The 24,725-nt window shown below is 34.4% G+C and overlaps 1 protein-coding gene across 2 annotated transcripts; it reads left to right on the forward strand.

The window, feature by feature from the left end:
- The first annotated feature begins 6,571 nt into the window (after positions 1-6,571).
- Positions 6,572-16,541, forward strand: LOC139520594 (mannosyl-oligosaccharide glucosidase-like). Of its 2 annotated transcripts, XR_011663926.1 has the most exons (3): positions 6,572-7,228; positions 13,172-15,974; positions 16,182-16,541. XR_011663926.1 is itself a non-coding variant. In XM_071313397.1 (2 exons), exons 1-2 carry the CDS (start codon positions 6,659-6,661, stop codon positions 15,062-15,064), a joined length of 2,463 nt encoding a protein of 820 aa, XP_071169498.1. In that variant the 5' UTR covers positions 6,572-6,658; the 3' UTR covers positions 15,065-16,541. The 2 variants fall into 2 exon arrangements, 1 of the variants encoding a protein (XP_071169498.1); XM_071313397.1 differs by having other exon boundaries at positions 13,172-16,541.
- The last annotated feature ends 8,184 nt before the right edge of the window (positions 16,542-24,725 follow it).

Here is a 24,725-nt window from a genome sequence, read left to right on the forward strand (position 1 = left end):
TCCACACTATAAAGGAACTTAAGATTGACAAAAATGAATCCTTTCCAAAAAATTGGATGTGAACTTTGGTTCTCTGACAGGAAAAGCAGTTTGTGCTTTACTAGTGGTGCCATCTTATTGCTCATTACAAGATTATGCAAGGTAATAACATTATATTTGGTAAGTATTCTTTTACTCATGCTGGTTTTTTTATACGACCGCAAACAAATTTTGCATCATACAATGGTATGTTGTCGTCATCCGAAGACGCATTTAGTTTCCGGACAATAACATTAGATTTAGTGAATGGATCTCTATAAATTTTTACCAGAAGGTTTAATACCACTAAAGGAAGGTTGGGATTTTGGGGGTTATGGTCCCAATAGTTTAGGAATTAGGGGCCAAAATGGGGTCCCAAAATAAGCATTTTTGTAGTTTTCAAACAATAACTTGTGTTTAAGTGTATGAATCTCTCTGAAATTATATCTCAAGTTTCCATACCCTGATGGTATGGTTAGTTATGACTTTTGGGGATTATGGCTCAAAATGTTTTGGGATTAGGGGTTAAAAATGGCGAAATAAGGGGCAAAAAAAGGGCAAAAACTAGATTTTCCAGACATTAACTTTAGATTAAGTGAATGGATCTCTATAAATTTTTACCAGAAGGTTCAATACCACTAAAAGAAGGCTGGGATTGATTTTGGGGGTTATGGTCCCTATAGTTTAGGAATTTGGGCCCAAAATAAGCATTTTTGTAGTTTTCAAGCAATAACTTGTGTTAAAGTGGATGAATCTCTCTGAAATTATACCACAAGCAGTGGCGGATCCAGCCATTTTAAAAAGAGTAAAGGGGGGGGTTCCAACTATATGCTCCCATTCAAATGCATTGATTGGCCAAAAAAAAGGGGGGGTTCCAACCCCCCCTGCATCCGCCACTGACAAGTTTCCATACCATTAAGGCATGGTTAGTAATGATTTTTTTTTAGGGGGGGGGGGGGGTATGGCTCAAAATGTTTTGGAATTAGGGATAAAAAAAAAGGGGAGAAACTAGGTTTTTCCTGTCAATGGACAATTGAGACAATTTAAAAGCAGTGTAAGGGAGGTAATTCAAAAACAGTTAACATACGTTGTTTGGTTTGTTTGGATTTACCTCCCTTACACTACTTGTAAATAATATATAAAGAAATTGCGAAAAAAAGGAGGGGCTAGTAGTTTTCAATTTTTTTTCCAAATTTCTCAAATTCCAAATTTTTGAAAAGTTTGAAGAAGAAATCTTTAAGTGCACAATATTGCATAAGATATTTGTAAGATCTTGACATTTGTTTCGTGTCAGAAACTCATATTATGTCAAGAACTCGATCACAATCCAAATTCAGAGCTGTATCAAGCTTAAATGTTGTGTCAATACTTGCCCCAACTGTTCAGGGTTTGACCTCTGTGGTTGTATAAGGCTGCACCCTGCGGAGCACCTGGTTTCTGGTTTGAATAGGTTTATATTTTAGATGGAGCTTTATATCTTACTATAGGGTATATGTAATGAAGATTTGCTCATTATTGACGGCTTACAGTGCTTATAATTGCTTACCAGGTATATCCACGTTTTAAGGATATTTTTCTCATTGGAAATCACACCACATTTCCATACTTTTTTTTATGACCCAAGGAATGAAGAATTGAATATTGTCAATGACAAATAAATCTTACCTACAACATGAACATTCTGGAAAAGTTCAACAATTATATGATGGTGTCCTGTATTGACTTCAAGTTATTACTTTACATTTGATAAACTTTGTAGTTTGCTTGTTAACAGCAACCTCGATCATTGAAATCATGAGGGAAGCAATTGGAATGCTGCTCTGGTTTCCCTCCTTTAAAATGTTAATTAACAAAAGGACAATTAAAATTACATTTTGTTCTATTTTTATACTCACCTGTCCCAAAGAGCCAAGTGAGCTTTTCTCATCACTTGGAGTCCGTCGTCGTCATTAACTTTTACAAAAATCTTCTCCTCTTAAACTCCTGGGCCAAATTTAACCAAACTTGGCCATAATCATGATTGGGGTATCTAACCGTTGTTGGGTTGCTTCCCCTGAAATTTTTTGCAGCTTTTGGTTTTTATCTTGAATATTATCATAGATAGAGATAAACTGTAAACAGCAATTATGTTCAGCAAAGTAAGACCTAAAAATAAGTTTACATGACCAAAATTGTCAATTGACCTCTTAAAGAGTTATTGCCCTTTATAGTCAATTTTTAACAATTTTCATAAATTTTCATAAATTTTTACAAAATATTTTCCACTGTAACTTACTGGGCTAAGTTTATTATAGATAAAGATAATTGTAAGCACAAAGAATGTTCAGTAAAGTAAGATCTACAAACACATCACAATCACCAAAACACAATTTTGTTATGCGGAATCCATCTGTGTCCTTTGTTTAATATGCACACAAACCAAGGTGAGCTACACAGGCTCTTTAAAGCCTCTAGTTCTAGGTGTAAGATAATTGTATGAATCGAGCATATAGGGTATACCTTATGACCATTGCCACCAAACTTTTTATTATCAAGTGGAAAGTCACTGAAATATATTTGACCCAATATTTGATAATTAATGCTTGCCCTAACACTACAGGGAGATAACTCTGTAAAATCAGCAGAACGTTTTAATGACGTGTTCATATGGGAATATTAAGCTTCTCAATGATCAAAATAAGTGTTTATCAAACTGCTATATAACCAGTGTAATTTTTCTGATTAAACGGTTGGTTCAAATTGTTTGAAATTTTTATATTTTTGTCAAAGGGTCAAAATTTTAAGAAAATAAAACGAGCCAAATTAATTTTAGTTTTAAGTGTTAGGTACCACCTTAATTTCGTCCTGAGAGACCTTGCTATAAGTGTGTGACTGTCATTGGCTGTTGCAACCCTTTCCTGGTTCATGATGTCTAGTGGCAGATTGACCTATGCTGATCAGTCTATCCATCCGTCCGTAACAAATGATCACAAATAGTGTCCGCTCTATATTTTTTACTTCGACATAGATATTTACCAACACCAGAGAGTGTGCCATAATGTATGTACATCTTCCTAGATCTACGTTCAAGGTCAGAAACTTTGGTTTCAGTTGACAACTCAATGTCCTATAATAAAGATCGTGTCTGCTCTATATCTTGAGAATAGTTATTATATCAAAGTTTATACTTGACATGTTCATTAACCAACATTAGAGGGTGTGCCATAATGTATACAACTTCCTAGGTCAAAGTTTAAGGTCAAAAACTTAGGATTCAGTTGACAACCCCTTGTCTTATGATAAAGACCTTGTCAGCTTTATATCTTGAGAACCGTTATGATTTCAAAGTTTATACTGGACATGTTTATTAACAAACATCAGAGGGTGTGTCATAATGTTTGTACAACTTACTAGGTCAAAGGTCAAGGTCAAAAACTTTGGTTTCAGTTGACAACCCCTTGTCTTGTAGTAAAGATTGTGTCAGCTTTATATCCTGAGAACCGTTATGATTACAAGGTTTATACTTAAAATGTACATTAACTAACACATTGTGTATCATAGTGCTGGTACAACTTCCTAGGTCAAAGGTCAAGGTGAAAAACTTTGGTTTCCGAGTTGACAACCCCATGTACTTCACATCTTTTAATGGTAATAATCTATACCACAGACATACTTTGCATCGTATGTCTCTACAAATATAAAAAAAAATGTCGTCATTATAAAGACGATACGTGTGTCTGGCATATTAAATTATAATCATGGTACCTTTGATAACTATTAACAAAACCTATAAACTTATTCAGAAGTCTTTAAGATGTCATCTTTTCTTTGAATCGATATTGACTCATTCAAATGGTCTTTGCATCGGCTGAAAATAAACATATATATATATTCTAAAAATAATTTGAATCACTAAAGCTAATCGCGAAATCGCGAATTTCATTTCATTTATCAATTTCCGGTGTCTTCGCCTTTTCTTGACCCCTTTAAATACCATGGTACAGCACGAAATTGATCGCATCCTAATTCTATGGCAATTTATAATACCAATTTGTTGAAGTACCGTAGATTATTTTTTACATATTTCCCGCTAGAGAAATAATTGGGAGGAAAATACTGGATTGTACAATCTTACATCCGTCTTTGATCACATGAATTGCATCCCTTTTCTGATTCATTTACAGGTTTGTTTTTTCCAATTTTGAAACTGACCCGGCCTCCAGTTGGACATACATGCAGATTAAATGAAAGTTTGGTTCATGTGTGAAGCCTATTTTACTATTATATCAATGAAGTTAAGGCTACTTTTAGTTTGGTCAAGCGAAATACTACCATAAATAAGATTCAAAACAAACTTGCTTAGAAATGTTTGGTGTGAATAAAGGTGCTGTTAATAACGCCACGCTTCAAATTTCTGAATTAGGCGTGTTTATTCCCACTTAATTGTCGGCCAGTATGGTAAAGAAAGCATACAGTGAAAACTTTAACCTGCCTTGTAGTTTTTGTAGTAAAATTAAAGCGTCATTAGGTAAACTTGGTTTTCAGCATATTTTGGAAAATCAAAGGTAACTAAAATACCATTTTTCATTTCAAAAGAAATACAGAGTAGAAGAGGATATAGAATAATCCTGCCGCAACAAGTTCTTTTAGTGACTCAGTCTAATGAAGATAATCATGGTAAAAACTAAAAATGTACCAATAAAATAAGTTCCGATTTATTCAAATACCTTCCACGGCCGGCAGTGGCGGATCCAGAATTAATTTTAAGGGGGGATGGACACTGACTGCAAATTGGCTTGTTCAAGATTTTTTACATGAATGAAACTTTAAAAAATAAAAATAATCTGTGAGGTTGGAAGGGGGGGGCGTCACTATGTACTGTGTGATAAAAAATATGAACAAAAGGCCTTTATCTTTGGATTTTGATTCCCAAATGCCGCGTTTAGAAAGTTTAAAATATTATTTGTTTAAGCCTTTTTGATAAAGGGAATGTCTGGCGTATAAATAATTTAAGACTGCCACAGCAGTTGAATATAACTCCAAGGTCTCGATAACGTCTAGAATTTTCTAGGACTTATTATTATCAATTATTATAAAAGGATGATCAGGGCCGTAACTACGGTTCGAATTCAGGGGAGGCAGGGGTTTGGGGCCGCCGATTGAGGAAGGGGGTTTGGGGCACAGCCCCCCCTACCGGCCGATTTTTTCTTCTCGGTAAAATGGCTAAAAATAACCCGTATTCCTTCGATTTCCTTACTTTTAGTAACATCAGTATTGCTTGAACCTGAAAGCAATTTTTATGCAAAAACAAGCTGTCTGAGCCGGAGATTGCTGTTCGGGGTAAACCAAGGCCTCGTCTTGATGACCTATAATTATTAGCATTAAATACATTGTGACCGCCGATTTTTCTCTCTCAGTGAAATGACTTCGATTTCCTTACTTTAAGAAACACATCAGTTTTGCTGGATCCTGGAAGCAATTTTTATGAAAACAATTATTATCTGTATTTAAAGATAATTTTGTTAGAAATCAAACTGGTAAGTTTTAAAAAACATATAAATCAAGATCATATAGAACGCAAGATTTTTTTTTTATCGAGGACCTTGAATTTCAATATCGTTGTAAGCTGAACAGACATGTATATAACTACAACCAGGGACTTTCTATTCTAAGTATATACTTAGTATAGAAAGTCCCTGCTACAAAGAATGGGAGTGTTTAACTACTAAGGCATTGACCATAATGTTCTCGTACGATCGGGTGACGTTAAAAAAAAACGATCCAACAGCTGATTCAGTCGATAACGAATTTCCGATATCATAAAAGATTCACAATACGAAGGGAACTTCCTCTGCTTAATTGAGCCCCTAAATGAATGTGAATAGTTAAAAAATTTATGCAAAATTGTCGAAAGCAAAGTTTCATATATATGTGTTCTCGTACGAATATATACTGAATAACAGACAGACGGCCACACGAAAAAATAAATAAAACTATACTGAAACCAAGGATTTGTATCCTTGGTATTATACAAATCCTTGCTGACACGGTTAACTTTCGATCAAAAATCCGGAAGATGACTGTCAGATATATCACGTATCATGATAACACTGTTAAAACTAAACTTGTGTTGTTTATAATATAAATTCAAGTTATTCGTGTACATATTTCATTTTATTACTTACCAAAAAAAAATGGTGTAGAAATTTCAGGGGAGGCGGTTGCCTCTCCTGCCTCATAGGTAGTTACGGCCCTGATGATTTTTTTCTGAATGATGGCTTTCCGCTAATTTATTAAAATAATAATTATTTTAAATTTTGTCTTTTTCTAGAGTCTAGGTTCCCCATTTTACAGATCTTACATTATTTTATTTTTTTTTTAAATTTATTTTATGGTTCTCAATTTTGTTTGTTTGTTTGTTCATTTATGATCATTCATAGTTGGGGGCTGATAGTTTGTTTTCATGAATTACAATAAAACGGATAAATTACGTGTTACTTCCTCAAAAAATGTAATTCTATGATTTTATTGATTAGTGCATGAAAACGCTTGACAGTACGAATAATCTGAAATAGAATTGAAGCGTCAAAACAACACTGATTGTAAACACCGGCATGATTCCCTGGCCCCACGTCACCTAGCCGAAAAATTACCTACAATCATGTCAAAACACAGCGAAATGAGGAGAAGAAACAATCCCGAGAGAACGCATGATCCAAAAATTAAAATCAACGATTTAAAGCATAAATCAAAGTCTAAACAGTCTTTTACTAAGCCGTCAAATGTCGCCACAATTTTCCTGATGGTGATTGTTATTTCGGGTATAGGCTACTGGAGATATCAGACAATGCTCAAAGAAGTGGTAAAAATGCCTCTTGATGTTCGCAAAATAAACAACGATAATTCAACCAGCGCATCAGTAAATCCTGAGCGTTTCTGGGGTTCGTACAGGCCGAATTTGTATTTTGGAATGAAAACTCGTTCACCTCAGTCCCCATTGTTTGGATTTATGTGGTTAACACAATTTGCCCGTGAAATGCCTCCTCCAGTAAGGCATTGGTGTGACCAAGGAGACAGTCTCCAGAAATATGGATGGTTGAAACACGACGGGGTTAATTTTGGTATTCAGGAGTTAGAAGAGAGAACATACAAAATAAGAACAGAGTTTGTAAAAAGGCTTGGTGGTCGACATGGTGGTGATTGGACAGCCAGAATATCAGTTACACCAAAGGTATATTGAGTGACCATATTCTATTTCTTGATTCACATTTTTTTTCTAATTCTAAAAGTTCATCATGGTCATGATGGTTGTGGATGGCTGCTGAATGTCCAGTGTCATGTATAAGGATTTTTTTACATGGTCATGATGGTTAAGGAGGTAAACATGATGTTGTACAAATGTAAACTCTCAAGATGAAGGTTACTAGTATTATGGTTGCTTCAAATTTAGGATGAAATCTCAATAAAATGGATTTTATTAGGTATGATGTACAATGTATGTGTCGTTTTTATTTTTGATTCTAATTGCATTATGAATTTAAGCAAGTACATGTATATGTAACTATGGAAGCTCAGTGACTGGGCTCATGCCTTAGTTATGTATGACTTGTCAGTTGTCTATTGTGGATTTAATATAGGATTTATATTAAACATATTTTTTCTAGACGGTTATTGATGTGTACACCAGAACAACTCACAAACTGAATAAAAGTCCCCCAATCCACAAGTAAATTCACTGAATCATTCATGTAATTTCACAGAATTTTATTTAAATTTTTTGTCATGTTTCAGTTTTTATTATTGAAAAGTTCCATTAATTGCTTTATCTTTCAGTTATTATGGTTATATATCTTTTTTTTTTATCAAGATGAATATCAAGTTTTACAAATCTCGCATCTGTATATGTTTTTTTATCCAGATGCATGTACATGTATATCAAATTTTACAAATCTCATGACATCTGTATATTTTTCTTTATCCAGATGCATGTACAAATGTATATCAAATTTTACAAATTTCATGGCCATGAGGCCCATGATGGCATCTGCAATTTTTTTTTTCAAGATATATAAAATTTGGCAAATCTCATAGCATCTGTTTATATTTTTTTAATGTGAAAAAAAAGCTTTATTAAGTTTTAGCTGAAATAATTAACAGTCTTCACGCTGAGTGGCAGCCCTGGCAGCCCAGGCTTGTAAAATTGCTCTCGGGCCTGTAAAAATCATATCTACAGGCCAACAGAATCTAACTAAAAAATTTCAAAAATTGAGCTTCGGGCCTGTAGATTTAACAGTTCATCGTGAAGACTGAATTAATTCAATGCATTACATTGCAATTACTTTGTGATTCTTCCATTACAAATTATTTTACAATTACATTTTTTTCTCACATGCAATGCATTACAATTACTTTGCCTGTGTAATGAAATGCATTACAATTACTTTGCCTGTGTAATGCATTACATTACACATTACTTTTTCAATAGTATGAAATTCAAAACAGTGTAGCTGTGGCCATTGATTGACACATTAAAATCATTCATTGACTGGGACAATTTAGGTGAACGTTTGTATGTACATTTGTAAAGACCAATGCTCACTATGTACTTTTTAAAGAAACTTAAACTATGGGGTCACCAAAGGTTCTCAAAACCTCAATAAAGTAATTCGAAAAATTAATCAGAAATAACACGATATTTTGATTTATATCAATTATATAAATCAAAACACAAAGGTTATTCCTGATTAATTTTTCGAATTATTTTATAATTAAAGGCGTTAAGAAACCTTTGGTGACCCCACAGTTTAAATGTCTATCGTAGGTACGTCATGAACAGTGGTTGTTACAGACAAACGTTCACGTAAATTGTCCCAGTCAATGGATGATTTTGATGGGTCAATCAATGGCCACAGCTACACTGTTTTGAATTTCATACTATAAAAACTGAAAACATTTCCAAAACATATTTTTATAAGAAATTGATAAATATTACCGGGGTATATGTACACACACACAAATAACCTATTACCTATCCAAAAAACACTGGACAATTAAAAATTGATTATACATTTTATATGTTTGTACAGAATAATCCTTTGTTTTCACAAGTTTTCCTCCTATTCCCACATGAAATTTTAACTTTTCTTACCAGATTTATAAAAAGTTGGTATAGGAGTAATGAACCCATGTAAGGTGTGTATAGAATTATAAAAATTTCATCTTCATATTTTTTCCTTTCATCTATAAAGTTATATATATATATATAATATTTTATTTTTATTTTACTATATTGTTCAATTTTATGTATTTTACCAATTTGTAATGAAGAGTGATGTACAGTAATCATGGTAATGGAGGCATTACATTGAATTTTAATTAAAGTAATCATTATATTACATGTACATATAATTGTAATGCAGAAATTGTGCATTACAAATTATTTTGCATTACTAAAAAAAAGTGATATTACAATGCATTACACTTACAAATTACCATTACCCCAGGCCTGACATGTGGTAAGACAGTTATTAGACTTACATTAAAAGAAAAGCTTGAAGCACTTGATGTAAAGTTCCTTGTATTATCTAATTAAATGTAACATGAGGTTCAAAGGATGTCAAATGGAGATACAGGATTTGAGGAAGTTGTTGACATGCATGATTAATATAAGATAATAGTTAGAATTCTTTGTTTAATGTTGCCTACCCATGCCTTGTAGGGTTGGGTAGGCAGGTGATATTTGATTTAGTCAACAAGTTACATATAACAAGAAAACAACTTAATTTAGACACATGATAGAGCAGGAAAATATCTTAACAAAATTTATGATGATTTATGTCATATTTTTTTTAGGGTGACTGCTCATTAGGTTGGTACATTTACAGGGGCGGATCCAGCCATTTTAAAAAGGGGGGCTCCCAACCCAGGACAAGGGGGGGGGGGGGGGGTTCCAACTATATGTCCCCATCATCCCATTCAAATGCATTGATCGGCCAAAAAAAGGGGGGGTAAAACCCCCGGAACCCCCCTGGATCCGCCACTGATTTAGGAAGCAACATCAAACAATTTTATTTTTATTTTTGGCCTAAATGTACATGTACACAAATTTATCAATCATTATTTTCACTAGAAAATTTGGAGGACAGGTCCTGGGACTCATCACCATTTTCTCAGCTTATTTTGATGAGACCATACTTGAAAGTATAATGCACAAACTCAAATAATATTAGTTATAATTAAAATATGAAGCTTCTTATTTGACTAGCTAGACTTTCTCGAATGGAAGGATCTTTCAAAAACACTGGAATAGTCAGGTTAATATAAAATGTACATTGTACATGTAGTACATTTTGTATATGTACATATATATTAACATGCAATCAACCAATTCATTATACCCCTTCTATTTAAATTTCCAAACACAATAAGTATAAGTTTTCTCATGGTATGAAAACCATATATGCTGCTCTGTATTTGGTTTGATCTTTTTCTTGGGTCTTATCTCCTTATATTTATATATAGTTATTGTATGTTTTAAATGATCTGACTCTGCACATACATGTAGGCAGATTTAGGGGGCAGGCCAGGGAGCCCACCTTTTGTGGAAAAATTATGGTTGATTATATAGGGAATCACTGAAGCGTGACAATAGCAGGCCTTCTCTTAGGCTGACAGTGGGCCCCACTTAAACAAAATTCTAGATCCACCGCTGCTGCACACATACATTTGTACATGTCAAGTCATGTTGTTGATATTGATTTGTTCCCCGACTTCCTATGTTTAAATTGTGACTGGTTTATACATGTAAATACTTTTTTGTCCTCCACATGCCTCAACTGTGAAAACATGAATAAGGAATTGAATATGCATGTAATATATAAAAGATGCATGGAGATTTTGAGAAGTTGGCAGGTATGGTTTCTCTCTATCTTCTATGCAACTACATTTTTTGTACATTATATTTGTACTTATGTTAACATTAAAAAAAGTTCTTTTAAGAGTAATAACTCTCAGGCCAATGTTCCATTCATAAATGAGTGCATCATCCTAAGCATGCATGCAATGTTTACCACTGGACATTAAGCAGCCAACAAGCAATCACTCATTAAATGAGTGCACAAGTACTTAACAGGGGCGTAGCTAGGCCAAAATGATGTGTACGCAATGCCGGGGAAAGAAGTCATACGGTGAGGGGTCTGGGGGCCTTGAGCGGCCCCCAGAAGCTCTAGAGTAAATGGTGCAAAATCCTGCATTCTCGCGATTTCCTGGGACTGAAAATGACCTCACAGAAATCTTATTTTCATGAGTAGCAAGTCAACTTTTGAAAATAATTGAATTTGAAAAAAAAAATTAGAGAAAAAAACCTTCTAATGTGTAGTGGGTAGAGCTCATTTATATATTAGGTAACAATTAAAATATATAGTGCCACCACCATTTATATATTTTAATTGCTACCTAATCAGTTTCAACCCACTATACATTCACTGAGAAAATCCAAATTTCTAAGCCTTGAAGGGTATTTTTTTTATTGAGAAATTACATAAATAAATCGAAGCACATTTCTCTGTTTTATTTTATAAGAGAACAAGAAGTCTTTCTTTTAGATTTTAATTCTCAAAGTTAGTTCTGAAAGTCAATGACCATTTCCTTTCCAGTATCCAAAACCGTGTCTGTTGAAATTTGTTTTTCGTGGTATATGTGCAATGGAACAAGCCCAGATAAACGAATGGATTTAATTGTATTTCTTTAGTCGTCTCATGGTACTGAAAGAGTGTTCTATCGTTGTCGTTCAGACCGACATACATGCATATTATATGTTAAGTATTTTAAAGATTCCCGGGTATAAATCCTTGTTTATAACATCATAGTTTGGAAAACTTTAACTATACTTTTGTATATAAATACTTTAGAAGGCACAAAATCTACAAGGAAAAGCTTCAAAACTAAATCTGAGTTCTTTTTATCAACTTCCAAAAACGATTGCTTAATTTTTACAAAGCAAGGAAAACAAGCACTTTAAATTTTGTACATGGATAATAAGCACTTTTAATCTCGAGACACGTATACTGAAATGAACGAGGCACCCATCTTGCACGACCGAACATAAATTAAAAAAGTAAAAAACACGTTGATCGTTAAAAAAAAGGCGAATATAGGTTGCAAAAATTTTACCCTTATATATATTAATAGAACATCACGTTTTATTTCATCAGTCATTTTGAAATCTTCAGAAAAGATTTCAGGGTAAGGAGGCATAGTAGACGCACTTATTGTATTCTGAAAACCCGAGGACTCAGCTATTTTAATTGTGTGCACCCGCAGCACAATCACGATGCTGGTCCCGAAAATGTAAAGAGAAAACTAGTTTCCGGAACGGAATATAGTTACAAAGTGACTATTAACATATTTTTATAACACTTTATAATTAATTCTATTACTTAAGTTTTATTCTACCGAGATTTACGATAATTTTATTTTTGTCAAATTTTCGATGTGTACGCAACTGCGTTTTTGCGTACGGGTTGCTACGCGCCTGCTTAAATAAACGAAATCAACATTGACTTATGATTTCCTTCACTGGTGAGTCCAAAGATACATTAAAATTTCGTGGATTGAGGAAAATTACCGTTTTTTGTGGAAATTGGATTTCGTGGTTTTGGCAATCACTCCATACAAAGCTTACCTAAATTTTATATACGTTTAACATTTGAATTCGTAGTACACCTGTTCCCACGAAACCTACCAAAATTGGTATTCAAGGAATAATTATAATCATTTAATGAATCCACAGTAGTAGCTGTCAGATTTTCTCTATTTTTAGTCTTGTCAAAGTTGACGTTTTCTCCACATTTTTCAAACATTGTCATACAGTCTGTGTTTGATGATTTTTTTAATGTTACACTCCTACTTATATTTAGTTTAAAAAAATTAAAATCTTTATAAAATATGTTATAGGGTAAATGTGATTTTGATGATTAATGCTTTTGAATTGGGACAAATGGTTGGAACCACCCTTGTTATCCTGAGTTTGATCCCTTTTAAAATTGACCGTATCCGCCCCTGCTAAGAGTTCCATAGTTGTCTGTTAGTCTGCATATCTTAGTTTATGAAGTATAACTCATATATTTTTCTTATCACGAAAATTTCAATAACTATGTATCATCTTTGTTTTCAGGGGTCCGCCAAAGAGACAGTCGTTTCCCTTATGTTCTATGTAGCCCTGGATGGACAGGGATCCTTACAACAAGATTTAGTTAAAAACCGACTTTCGTCAGTTACTGGATCCTCCGAGGAATTGGGAGACTTCAGTCTTTCGTTTTCAAAACAGAAAGGACCGAATTCTGCGAAGTATAATCATCTCATTTCATACGTATCACGATTAGACAAAATTACCGATTTAGTGAAAAATGCTTTTCAAGTTAAAGCTTGGGACAAGGAGCATACATTACCATTCTTTGCTTTGGGTGGACGACTGGTACCACGAGAGAGTCCAGGCGGTCCGAATATGATGGTCTACCAAGTTACCGTTCAGGTCCCGTCTGAAATAGAAATTGTTTTTGAATCTGGTAGCTTTGTAAACCGACCGAATACTTTGTCAGGAGACATCTTTCAGCAGGAATTAACGAAATATTCAACTGCATTCGATAAGAGATTTACAAAAACATTTGATTTGGAAGAAAAGGGTTATAATTCTGCCGATATTGACTTTGCGAAGGCTGCTATGAGTAATATGGTTGGAGGCATAGGTTATTTTTACGGTTCTTCGGTGGTACAGTCTAGGTACAATGACAAGCCAATCGAGTATTGGCCTGCCGCCTTGTATACCGCCGTTCCATCCCGTTCATTCTTCCCTCGGGGATTTTTATGGGATGAAGGTTTCCACAATTTATTGATAAGTCGATGGGACAGTACAATATCGAAAGACATCTTATCACACTGGTTTGATCTCATAAATATAGAGGGGTGGATACCACGAGAACAGATTTTAGGAGACGAGGCGCGAGCGAGAGTTCCTGTTGAGTTTGTGGTGCAACATAACGAGAATGCTAATCCACCGACTCTGTTCCTTCCGCTTCAAAGACTAGTCAGTGAAATGAAGGGAAGTACCGATCCAAAAGACAAACATTTCTTAGAAAGTATTTTTCCGCGTCTAAAAACTTGGTTTGATTGGTACAATTCCACTCAAAGAGGCTCTCAGCCATTGACGTATCGCTGGAGAGGACGAGACTTCAATCCAAAACATGAGCTTAATCCGAAAACTTTAACATCTGGTCTTGATGATTTTCCTCGAGCCTCTCACCCAACAGTCGATGAGAGGCATGTGGATCTTAGATGCTGGATCGCATTAGCATCCGGGATACTTGCAGACATTGCCGATGCAGTCGGGAAAGACAGTTCCGAATACAAGGCAACTTACGCTGTTCTTTCCGATAGTAAACTGTTACAAACTCTTCATTGGTGGCCACAAAAGCAGCGATTTGCTGATTATGGTTTACATACTGATAAAATATCACTAGTTAAACCAAAGCCGCCAGCAAATGTTCATCCAAATAATGTGCCACCAATGCAGAAAGAGAGAATGGTCAAAGCAGAACCAACATACCAATTTGTTAATGCGTTTGGTTATGTTAGTTTATTTCCATTCTTACTTAAATTTGTAGATCCAAATTCTGTACAGTTATTCAAAATTCTAGGAGACTTAAAAAATCCAGATTTATTATGGACCAATTTTGGATTACGTTCCCTTGCAAGGACTGCTCCTTTGTACAATAAACATAACACAGAACATGATCCGCCATATTGGAGAGGTGCAATATGGATAAATATGAACTATCTCACATTAGGGGCACTTAACCATTATGCTAAGACTGAGGGACAATATCAAAAGCTAGCTACAGGCATTTATACTGAACTAAGAAATAATATAGTCAGCAATATCATCAAAGAATACAGAAGGACCGGTTATATTTGGGAACAGTATGATGATAAAAGTGGAAATGGAAAAGGCAGTCATCCTTTTACGGGATGGTCTGCACTTGTAGTGCTTATAATGGCTGAGGAATATTAGCCGTTTTTTTATAATAATACATTCTAGTCAATTTACAATCTAAAAAACTTGCTACATTTTCTTGTTCCAATAGAAATTTGAATGTTATCAATATGCAATATTTTTGGGACACCAGCAAGCATGGCATTTTTATAGGAAAAGTACAATTTTTTTTAGAGCAGAGAGTTTTCTGGGGATTTTTTTCTTCAAATACACATGCATGCAAATACTGGTAGATCTTGCAGTTTGAAATTATTTATTCATGCTCTGAAAGAATATGGAGAAAAGCACAAATTTCAGTTCGCTCAAAATTTGATAATTGTTGTGGGATCTTCACTTAACTCAGGGACCAAGTAATGAAATTGGATGCAAGACATCGTTATATCATCTTCATAATATGCCAGTTACATATTCTGTTTCTGAATTAGCCGTTTAAAGAGATTTTTACGCTTCCGAAACAGAATCCCAAACAGATACTTCATCATAAGAAATCATTTTGAATTCTTTTCATTAATTCCATGAAATATGAGCTCCATAACTGTGTGAATGTTTATTGTATGCTTAAGTTTATTGTTTAAAATATGATCTGTTTAGCATAACTTGTAACTCGTAATGTTCCGTAAATTAAGTAGAGTTTTGGACATTGTTTTTGTTTTTTTGTATGCTTTATTTTCTATTAAATATGATCTGTTTAGTAGACATTGGTGTCCATCGTTAACTTTTCATGGGCTTATTAATAGTCTGGACAATGTAAGTATGCTACAGTTTTTTTTATTATGATCTGTCCACTGCACATCGTGCTGACCATAGCAAACTTTTCATAGGTTTCGTAGTAATTATGGTCTTCATTTCAGTTTCATTTAATTATCCTTATTCTTAATTGTTTAAAATTTATGTATTTTAGATATTAACATTGGGCCTTATAATCTGTGTAAGCTCTTTGTGAACGATGCATGGTCGTGGAACATTTACGTTATATTATGGAATTATCAATATGCACCCTGGACACACTCGTGTATGAATACATTCAGAAATTTAAATTTCTTAATGCAAACGAGAAAAGATAAACAGAACAGATACTCTTGAATACTACTTCTGTTTTAAATCCTATTTTTTCTGATAAATTAAATTTTATTAGTTTTACCATCACTGGCTTTATGGCTTTTAGAAAAGATAAATAGAACAGATACTCTTGAATACTACTTCTGTTTTAAATCCTAATTTTTCTGATAAAATTGAATTTAGTTTTACCATCACTGGCTTTATGGCTTTTAACTAGCACAGAGTGAATGAGTGTTTTATAGGTCCGATTCTATCACGTGCTCAGTTAAGGATCCAGACTAATGGCACATCGACAGTATTGTTTGCGCGCGTATAGAGAGACAGTTGTGGAGACCGCTAGCTGCTGTGCGGTAAACAGTTTGATATAAATTTTGTACTTATATTGCTTTATGAATAGTTATGCATGAATTGCATGACAATAAATTTTATTACTCTATCTCTTTGCCTCGTTTTTGCCGCTTGAGTAACCCGTAAGATAAAAGAATTGTGTGTCCAACATATTTTTGTTTCGCCTATGAAAGAAGCAGAATGCGAGTCAAGCGGAGGCGTAAACTACTGATATTTGTAAAAAGCTTCAAGTTATATTTCAAAAGCTAAAAGACCTTTATGATTCATACAATGTGATCTTATGCTTTACTTTCGTAAGGTGTACAATCTATATTACAGACTTTCAACATGAATTAGATGATAAGTAAAACAGGCGGGATATTTCAGCGTGTAGACTGTTGGTTCCTTTCATCTTAAACACTATAATAGAGAGAAAAGTGAAAAAAGCAACAACTTTTTTTCGCGTTTTGTCTAATATCTTAAGAACATTTGTTAGGTAGAAACTTAAGAAACAAAAACGATCAGCACGATTATAGTTCTACAATGAAAAATTGCGGTTTCCATCAGTCGTCTCGTTGTTAGCCTTTTATACCTTGTACCTGGGACATACTATTTTAGTATAATAGTATAATAGTCCCCCTAGCTAGTTTGTACACTATAATAGATAGATATACACACACTTTATTTTCGGCGGCGGTGGCATCAGCAATGTATTTTTATACGACCCCAAAAAATCGTCGTCGTCTGCGTCGTCCGAAGACACATTGGTTTCCGGATAATAACTTAAGTTTAAGTGAATAGATCTTTATGAATTTTTTTCAGAAGGTTCAATACCACAAAAGGAAGGTTGGGATCGATTTTGGGGATGATGGTCTCAACCGTTTAGGAATTAGGAGCCCAAAAGAAGCATTTTTTAGTTTCAGGATAATAACTTGTGTACAAGTATTTCAATTGCTCTGAAATTAAATCGCAATGTTAACAACCACAAGCAGAAGGTTTGGATTAATTTAAGGGGTTATGGTGCCAAAGTTAAGGAATTAAGTGCCAAAAAGGGGCCAAAACAAGTGTTTTTATACGACCGCAAAAAAATTTTGCGGTCGTAAATTGGTATGACGTTGGCGTCGTCGTCGTCGTCGTCGTCGTCCGAAGACACATTGGTTTTCGCACTATAACTTTAGTTCAAGTAAATAGAAGTCTATGAAATTTAAACACAAGGTTTATGACCACAAAAGAAAGGTTGGGATTGATTACTGGAGATTTGGTCCCAACAGTTTAGGAAAAAGGGCCCAAATAAGCATTTTTCTTGGTTTTCGCACAATTACTTTAGTATAAGTAAGTAGAAATCTATGAAATTTAAACACAGTCAAGGTTTATGAACACAAAAGGAAGGTTGTGATTGATTTTGGGAGTTTTGGTCCCAACAGTTTAGGAATTAGGGGCCAAAAAAGGCCCAAATAAGCATTTTTCTTGGTTTTCGCACCATAACTTTAGTATAAGTAAATAGAAATCTATGAAATTTAAACACAATGTTTATGACCATAAAAGAAAGGTTGTGATTGATTTTGGGAATTTTGGTCCCAACAGTTTAGGAATTTGGGGCCCAAAAAGTCCAAAATTAAACTTTGTTTGATTTCATCAAAAATTGAATAATTGGGGTTCTTTGATATGCCAAATCTAACTGTGTGTGTAGATTCTTAATTTTTGGTCCCGTTTTCAAATTGGTCTACATTAAGGTCCAAAGGGTGGAATGACATTTTCCATTTTGATTCCCATATTCCAAGTTTGTCCAGATCTAGTTGTAAATCATGTGAATCTGTGTCTGATGATATCGTAAGGTAAGCTATTGTGTCGTCTGCAAATAGTCGGACTGTAGATTTAAGTCCGTCTGGCATGTCGTTAATGTAGAACAGGAATAGTGACGGCCCAAGTACTGAGCCTTGGGGCACTCCTGACTCTACATCAATATGAGATGAACTTTCTCCATCCACAACTACTGCTTGGGTTCGATTAGAGAGGAAGCTAGCGATCCACTTATTTACATTTCCTCGGATACCATAGTGTTCCAGTTTATGCATTAGGAGACTGTGACCGACCTTATCAAAGGCTTTCGAAAAGTCCATAATGAGAACATCCGTTTGCTTTCCTGCGCTCATGTTGTTGGTGATATCATTCACAAATTCAATCAGTTGGGTTTCGCATGATCTTTTGCTACGAAATCCATGTTGTAATGGATATAGAATGTTGTGGAGATCTGCATGATTCATAATATGGCTAGTTATTATGTGTTCCATGCGTTTACAGCAGATGCATGTCAGAAATATCAGCAGAATGGTATTGACCTAGCTGGCATGTTACAACGAGATTTGAATTCTTTTGGATTATATGTGTCCTTGGAAGAGAATGCAGATTGAAACTGCTTATTCAGGATTGTTGCTTGGTCCACAGGATGCGAGTGAAGTACTCCATCACTACGTAGTGGTGCCACGCCGCTGCTATCAGTCTTCATATGTTTGATATAGGTCCAGAAACGTTTCATATTGGAGGGGCTGGACAGGGGGGTATGTTTCTCCCTGCTCCCGCCCTCCTTCTACCTTCTCCCTCTCTTTTCTCTCTCCCTTACCTTTTCCGACATACATTTCATTAAAATATATAAAACATTCAGGAAGAGTTTCGCTCAGAAGGTTAGTAATGCCATACTATTAAAGTGAAGAGTATCTCCCCTTTAACATTTAGAACTTTCTCATGTAAATATTTCTTTAATATCCATCCAGTTGTTCAGGAGTAGATCCATTTAAAAGAGACATTAATAGACAGATAGGGTGCAATATGCCTGCAACGTGATCAGACGCATACAAATTCCAATCAAGGAGGGACATTCCAATGCAACCGCCCATATTTTCGATATTTGACAAATTCTAATCGGAAATAGTCCTGTCAAGGACGGCAGTAAAAATGGTTAATGTGTGCCTCCAGCTTAACAGCGTAAGGTGGCTCGGGACTATTCGACTGCGCATAATTTCACGCATGAATTAAAAAAGTATTTGTCGTAAATTTGATGTAATTTTTTTAAAAATATTTTGATTGATTAGAAATGTTAAATCATTGTAGTTATGTGACTGATAGAATATTTTCGTTATTATCCGTATTTGTTAAAGGGCCAAAATGACATTTCACCAATTTTCATCATTTTCCCGCCAAAACTTGGGTTTTAATGCAAAATAATTTTTTTCATTATCGGTGACCTATGTTTTTTATTTGCTCATTCTTTGAAACTTTATTTCAGCTTTTTATATTACAGTTTTAGACCAAGTGTCATAGAACGTTTTCTCGATATTCCGATAAAAATATGTCAACACCTCTATTTTCCCTATCATTTCATTGAAAAATGGTCCCTTTTACATACCTGTTTAAAAGTAAAATTTGGAGCTTAAATGGTCCGTGACCCCCTATTTTTTTTCGACCAGTTTGATTGACTTTCTGTAAAGAATAAATAACAAAAAATATGGCACTTCTGATAGAAACTTCGAATAGGCGCGAGCCACCTTAACTCTGATGCACGCCGTTTCCCGATTGATTTTAAGGTTCATGTGCATGGACCCTATGCATAAAATGGCCATATTTTCACCTCAAAATTTACTCTGAGTACAGACACACCTGTGCATCTGGAAAAGTTTTAAGGCATAGCATGCCCTAGTTAAATAGAATTCAAATGCATTGTATGATTTAGAAAATTCATAACGTAACTGGATTTTGCCATGCACTTTTTTTCGTCCCTGCAGAAGATGATAAAATTGACAAACAGTTGAGTTTCCCTGGATATGGTCCACTCAGGTACACAGTTTAAATCATCAATTATTGTCAGGTATCTACTGTCCATCTATTGTCCATGTCAATCAATACAGCTCACTTCAATTATAACCTGTGGGGAAGTTTTCAAACCCGTTTCCCAACTTGTTTATTTTGGCTTCTTCTGTAGGAATGAAAAAAAGTGCACTGCAAAATCCTGGTAAGTTTTTATTTTTCTAAAACATTAAACACATTTGAAATTTATTTATCTAGGGCATGTTATGCCTTAAAACTTTTCCAGATGCACAGGTTTATCTCATCTTCGCTAGCCAAGGGTTACGATCCACTCCCGCTCTCTTCACGTGATCGTAACCCTTGGCTAGCGAAGATGAGGTTTGTCTGTACTCAGAGTAAATTTTGAGGTGAAAATACGGCCATTTTAGGCATAGGGTCCACATGAACCTTTTTTAAATTCTAATTTATATTGGTACGGCAAGAAATATTATGGATCGTTGAGGCGGATATTCGACAGGGGTTATGGTGCAAAATCCTGCATTCTGACCCTCTCCTGACACTTGAATTTCGCTTATGAAAACGTCATTTTTTAGCAACAATTTGAGTTATCTCACTTTTTTGAAAGTAAAATTTAAAATATAGAAAAAAGAAAAGAATTTGAAACATAAAATGTGTTAAAAAGTCAACAATCCAAAAGGATACAAAAGGTGGAATATCTTGGCTTAATTTTATACTCAGTCCAATTTTGTGTCGGATGCCATTCAATGTGTCTTGGCATACAGAGGATTTTTCATAGTGGTACTAAAATAAATTTCGTTGCCGAGCGTAACGGGGCGAATTTTTTTTAGGACCTTTATTTTTGCTCAAAAACATAAAATAAGTGTAAAAGAAGTACGAAAGATACCAAAGGGACAGTCAAACTCATAAATCTAAAACAAACTGACAACGCCATGGCTAAAAATGAAAAAGACAAACAGAAAAACAATAGTACACATGACGCAACATAGAAAACTAAAGAATAAACAACACGAACCCCACCAAAAACTAGGGGTGATCTCAGGTGCTCCGGAAGGGTAAGCAGATCCTGCTCCACATGTGGCACCCGTCGTGTTGCTTATGTGATTACAAATCCGGTAAATAGACTAATTCGGTAGGTCACATTCATGAAAGGGAAGGGGATTGTAGTTACGACGTAAGGAACATATCCGATATCATTTGTGAAACGGTTATTTCATAACGGTCAACCAACTATGGTAAAATTTACGAAGGGATGATTTCAACTTCACCATTTGGAACTCTTGGTTTAATAGCTCCCTTGTGAGCAGTAACCCTCTATCAAGAAAATCATGATAGGAAATGCAAGCACGGGAATATCGTATCAATTGGGAGATAAATACCCCGTATGCAGGTGCTGTTGGAATGTTGCTACTTAGAAATGGAAAGTTCACAATTGGAAAGCTGAAATCATCTCTTTTGTCGTAAAGTTTTGTTTTCAACCGACCCTCATTGTCAATTTCTAGATGTAAGTCAAGATATGAAGCCGACTTAACTGTATCTGTAGTATCCTTTATCTCCAATTCGATGGGATAGATGCGTTCCACATAGTCACCAAATTTTGAATTGTTAAGTGAAAGAACGTCATCTATATAGCGGAAAGTAGAGTTAAAGGATATTGCTAACTTCTTATCTTTCTTCCTAAGAAGTTCCTGCATGAAGTCAGCCTCATAATAATAAAGAAAAAAGTCGGCAAGTAGAGGGGCACAGTTTGTTCCCATTGGGATGCCGACAGTCTGTGTCTGTTGTAAAATGCACTAATTTAATAGTTCTTGACGTGAGGCTTGTATATAAATCACTGGTGGTAAGCGGATGGTCGTAACTTAAAGTTACGACCATCCGAAGATGAGAGACAACTCTAGTAATAAATTTTTCTTTTCCGATTTTCGTGCAGTAAAAAAATTGTTTCAGTCAAACCGTTTGTCTCATACATACTAATCGTCAGTGCGTTGATATTGAAACAAAATTTGATACATAAAAACATTCCAATTTTCGTAAAATGATCATTCAATAATTCGAGCATGATGGTCGTAACTAAAAAAACAAAAATGTTCAGGATGGTCGTAACTTAAAATTGTGATGGTCGAATGACAAAAACTAAAAGGGATGAAGAGAGGGATACCTGTAAAGAGCGAAAGGAAAGAAAATTGGAATGAATCGAAAAAAAAACCCAATACAAAATGAAATGACCAGTCACTGTTACTTAAAATATAATGTATAAAATCGACCAAGAGGCAACTAATTATAAGCGGTTAAGTTTAATAACAATATAAATTTCTCAAAAGTGGAGAATTCATTTTAAAACACAGCTCTGGTTATGATCATTCTTAGTTACGAATTAAGAAAAGGCTCTTTTAACAAATTTGACATCACATGAAATAACAGTATCTTGATTTATTTTCTTTATATTTTGCATGTATTGAAAAGATAAACTTTTTAAAAACTAGTATGTACTTACTAGGTGGAATTCAAAAGAAAAATCTACAATTTAAAATTGATCCTTTAAAGTAAGGAATCAAAATAATGGTATGGGGGTCGTTATCGAGACAATATCATATCCGCGAATTCGCAGGTCCGTAATCGAATTAAAGAACATACATCTTATTCTTAGCCTGGATTTTGAGAAGTCGTATTGTCATTTGGTATAGACTCAAGCTGATTATAAGGTGCAATTTCGAAGTTCAGGTATTACCCGTGGTTTTAGAAAGTTCTGAATACGCCTATTGGTACCATGCTATCCGCTATACATCTTTGTGTTTCTTATGGGAAATACCATGAACCCTGGACCACAGGTTTTTTATTCCAAATTCACAAAAGGAATGATGCATCCGATCTTAATAACCATCGAGGAATTACAATTACTGATTCATTGGGGAAGCTTTTTTAATAAGATACACATCTTTGTAAATTCTTAGATAACTATCATATCATTGGTGATAGCCAAATTGGGTTTACCAAAAAAAAAACACGACCATCTGACCATATGTTCATTCTAACAACTATTATCAATAAGTATTGTAATACAAAAGAAGGTAGAGTGTTTGCCTGCTTTGTTGATTTCCAGAAGACTTTTGATACTGTCATTCTCCCAGGGATAAAACTTAAGCTATTGAATATAGTTAAATAGTATGGTAAGAGATCTCTTTAGAACTAAAGTTGGAGTAAAACAAGGAGACAATTTGACTCCAAATTTGTTTAAAATTTGTATAAATGAACTTTCTGATTGAATTAAAAGTTCCCCTGATCAAGCTGTTGTTTATTCACGACCAGTTTATTCTTTACTATACATATACTGATGATATTGCCATTTTTTCAACTTCAGCAAAAGGACTTCAAATTAAACTTGATGGATTAAGATCGGTGTTTGAAAATGAATCCCATTAAAACCAAGGTGCGTATATTTAACAAGACAGGCAGACATATCAAACATGATTTTTATTTTAATAACAGACTTATTGATTGTGCTCAACATTGTAAATATTTAGGAATAACTTTTAGTGCATCTGGATTGTTTTCCTTCACTCAGAGAGAATTTTATAATAAGGCTTTAAAAGCCTACTATAAGCTACGCAAGGACATTCTGTCACTGAATCCAAGTTTAAAAAACAGTCTTTATGTGTTTGAGCATACAATAAAACCTATTCCCTTATATAGTACTAACATTTGGCGATATTTAAACCCTTTCAAAAAAAAATAATAATATATATATGACTACAAATGTAGATCAGGCCTATCCTAAGATTCTTTCAGAAAGACTACGCATGAAATTTTGTAAAAATTTACTTGGTGTACCCAAAAGAGCAACACATTTTTCCAATCTTTCTTAACTCGGTAGATTCACTCTGTATTTTGACATTGCAAAGTCTATGATCAGATACTAGCACAGGCTTGACAATTTGGGATCATCTTTCCACTTACTAGAGGAGCCATATGTAGAGTCAAAATTACTACACGAGTAAAAAAAATCCTTCACAGTATGAATCCTTAATCTTCTTACTAAAGAATATCAAAGGGGTTAGTAATTTACATTGTTTACTATATGCTGATGATAATGTATTTTTTGAATTTCAGCAACCAGTATTCATACATAGCTTGTAGACAGGATAATATTTAAAAGATAGAACTTTGTGCTTCAACTCAGCGTGCTGGTCTTTTAAATCTGAGTGCATTCATACAATATAAACATATAACATAAACATTATTTTCAACCTGCATATGTATGTGATAGTTGCCGCAGTACATTTAGTTCTACCTTGTAATATTATCCTAGCTACAAGGCTGGCTATAAACTACTAATATGTGATCTTATTCTTAAATTCAAAGCGTGTAGCATTGTAAAATATATACCTGCATATGTATGTAATATTTGCCGCAGTACATTTAAATCTACCTTGTAATATTATCCTGGCTACAAGCCTGTCTATAAACTACTAATATT

The sequence above is a fragment of the Mytilus edulis genome, chromosome 4, assembly GCF_963676685.1.
Source record: "Mytilus edulis chromosome 4, xbMytEdul2.2, whole genome shotgun sequence".
NCBI lineage: Eukaryota > Metazoa > Mollusca > Bivalvia > Mytilida > Mytilidae > Mytilus > Mytilus edulis.

Bases quoted from the DNA above. Each gene is read 5' to 3' on its own strand.
- LOC139520594 (XM_071313397.1), top strand. From the start codon at position 6,659: ATGTCAAAACACAGCGAAATGAGGAGAAGAAACAATCCCGAGAGAACG. The intron at 7,229-13,171 runs GTATATTGAGTG...CTTTGTTTTCAG, and splicing joins GAATATCAGTTACACCAAAG to GGGTCCGCCAAAGAGACAGT.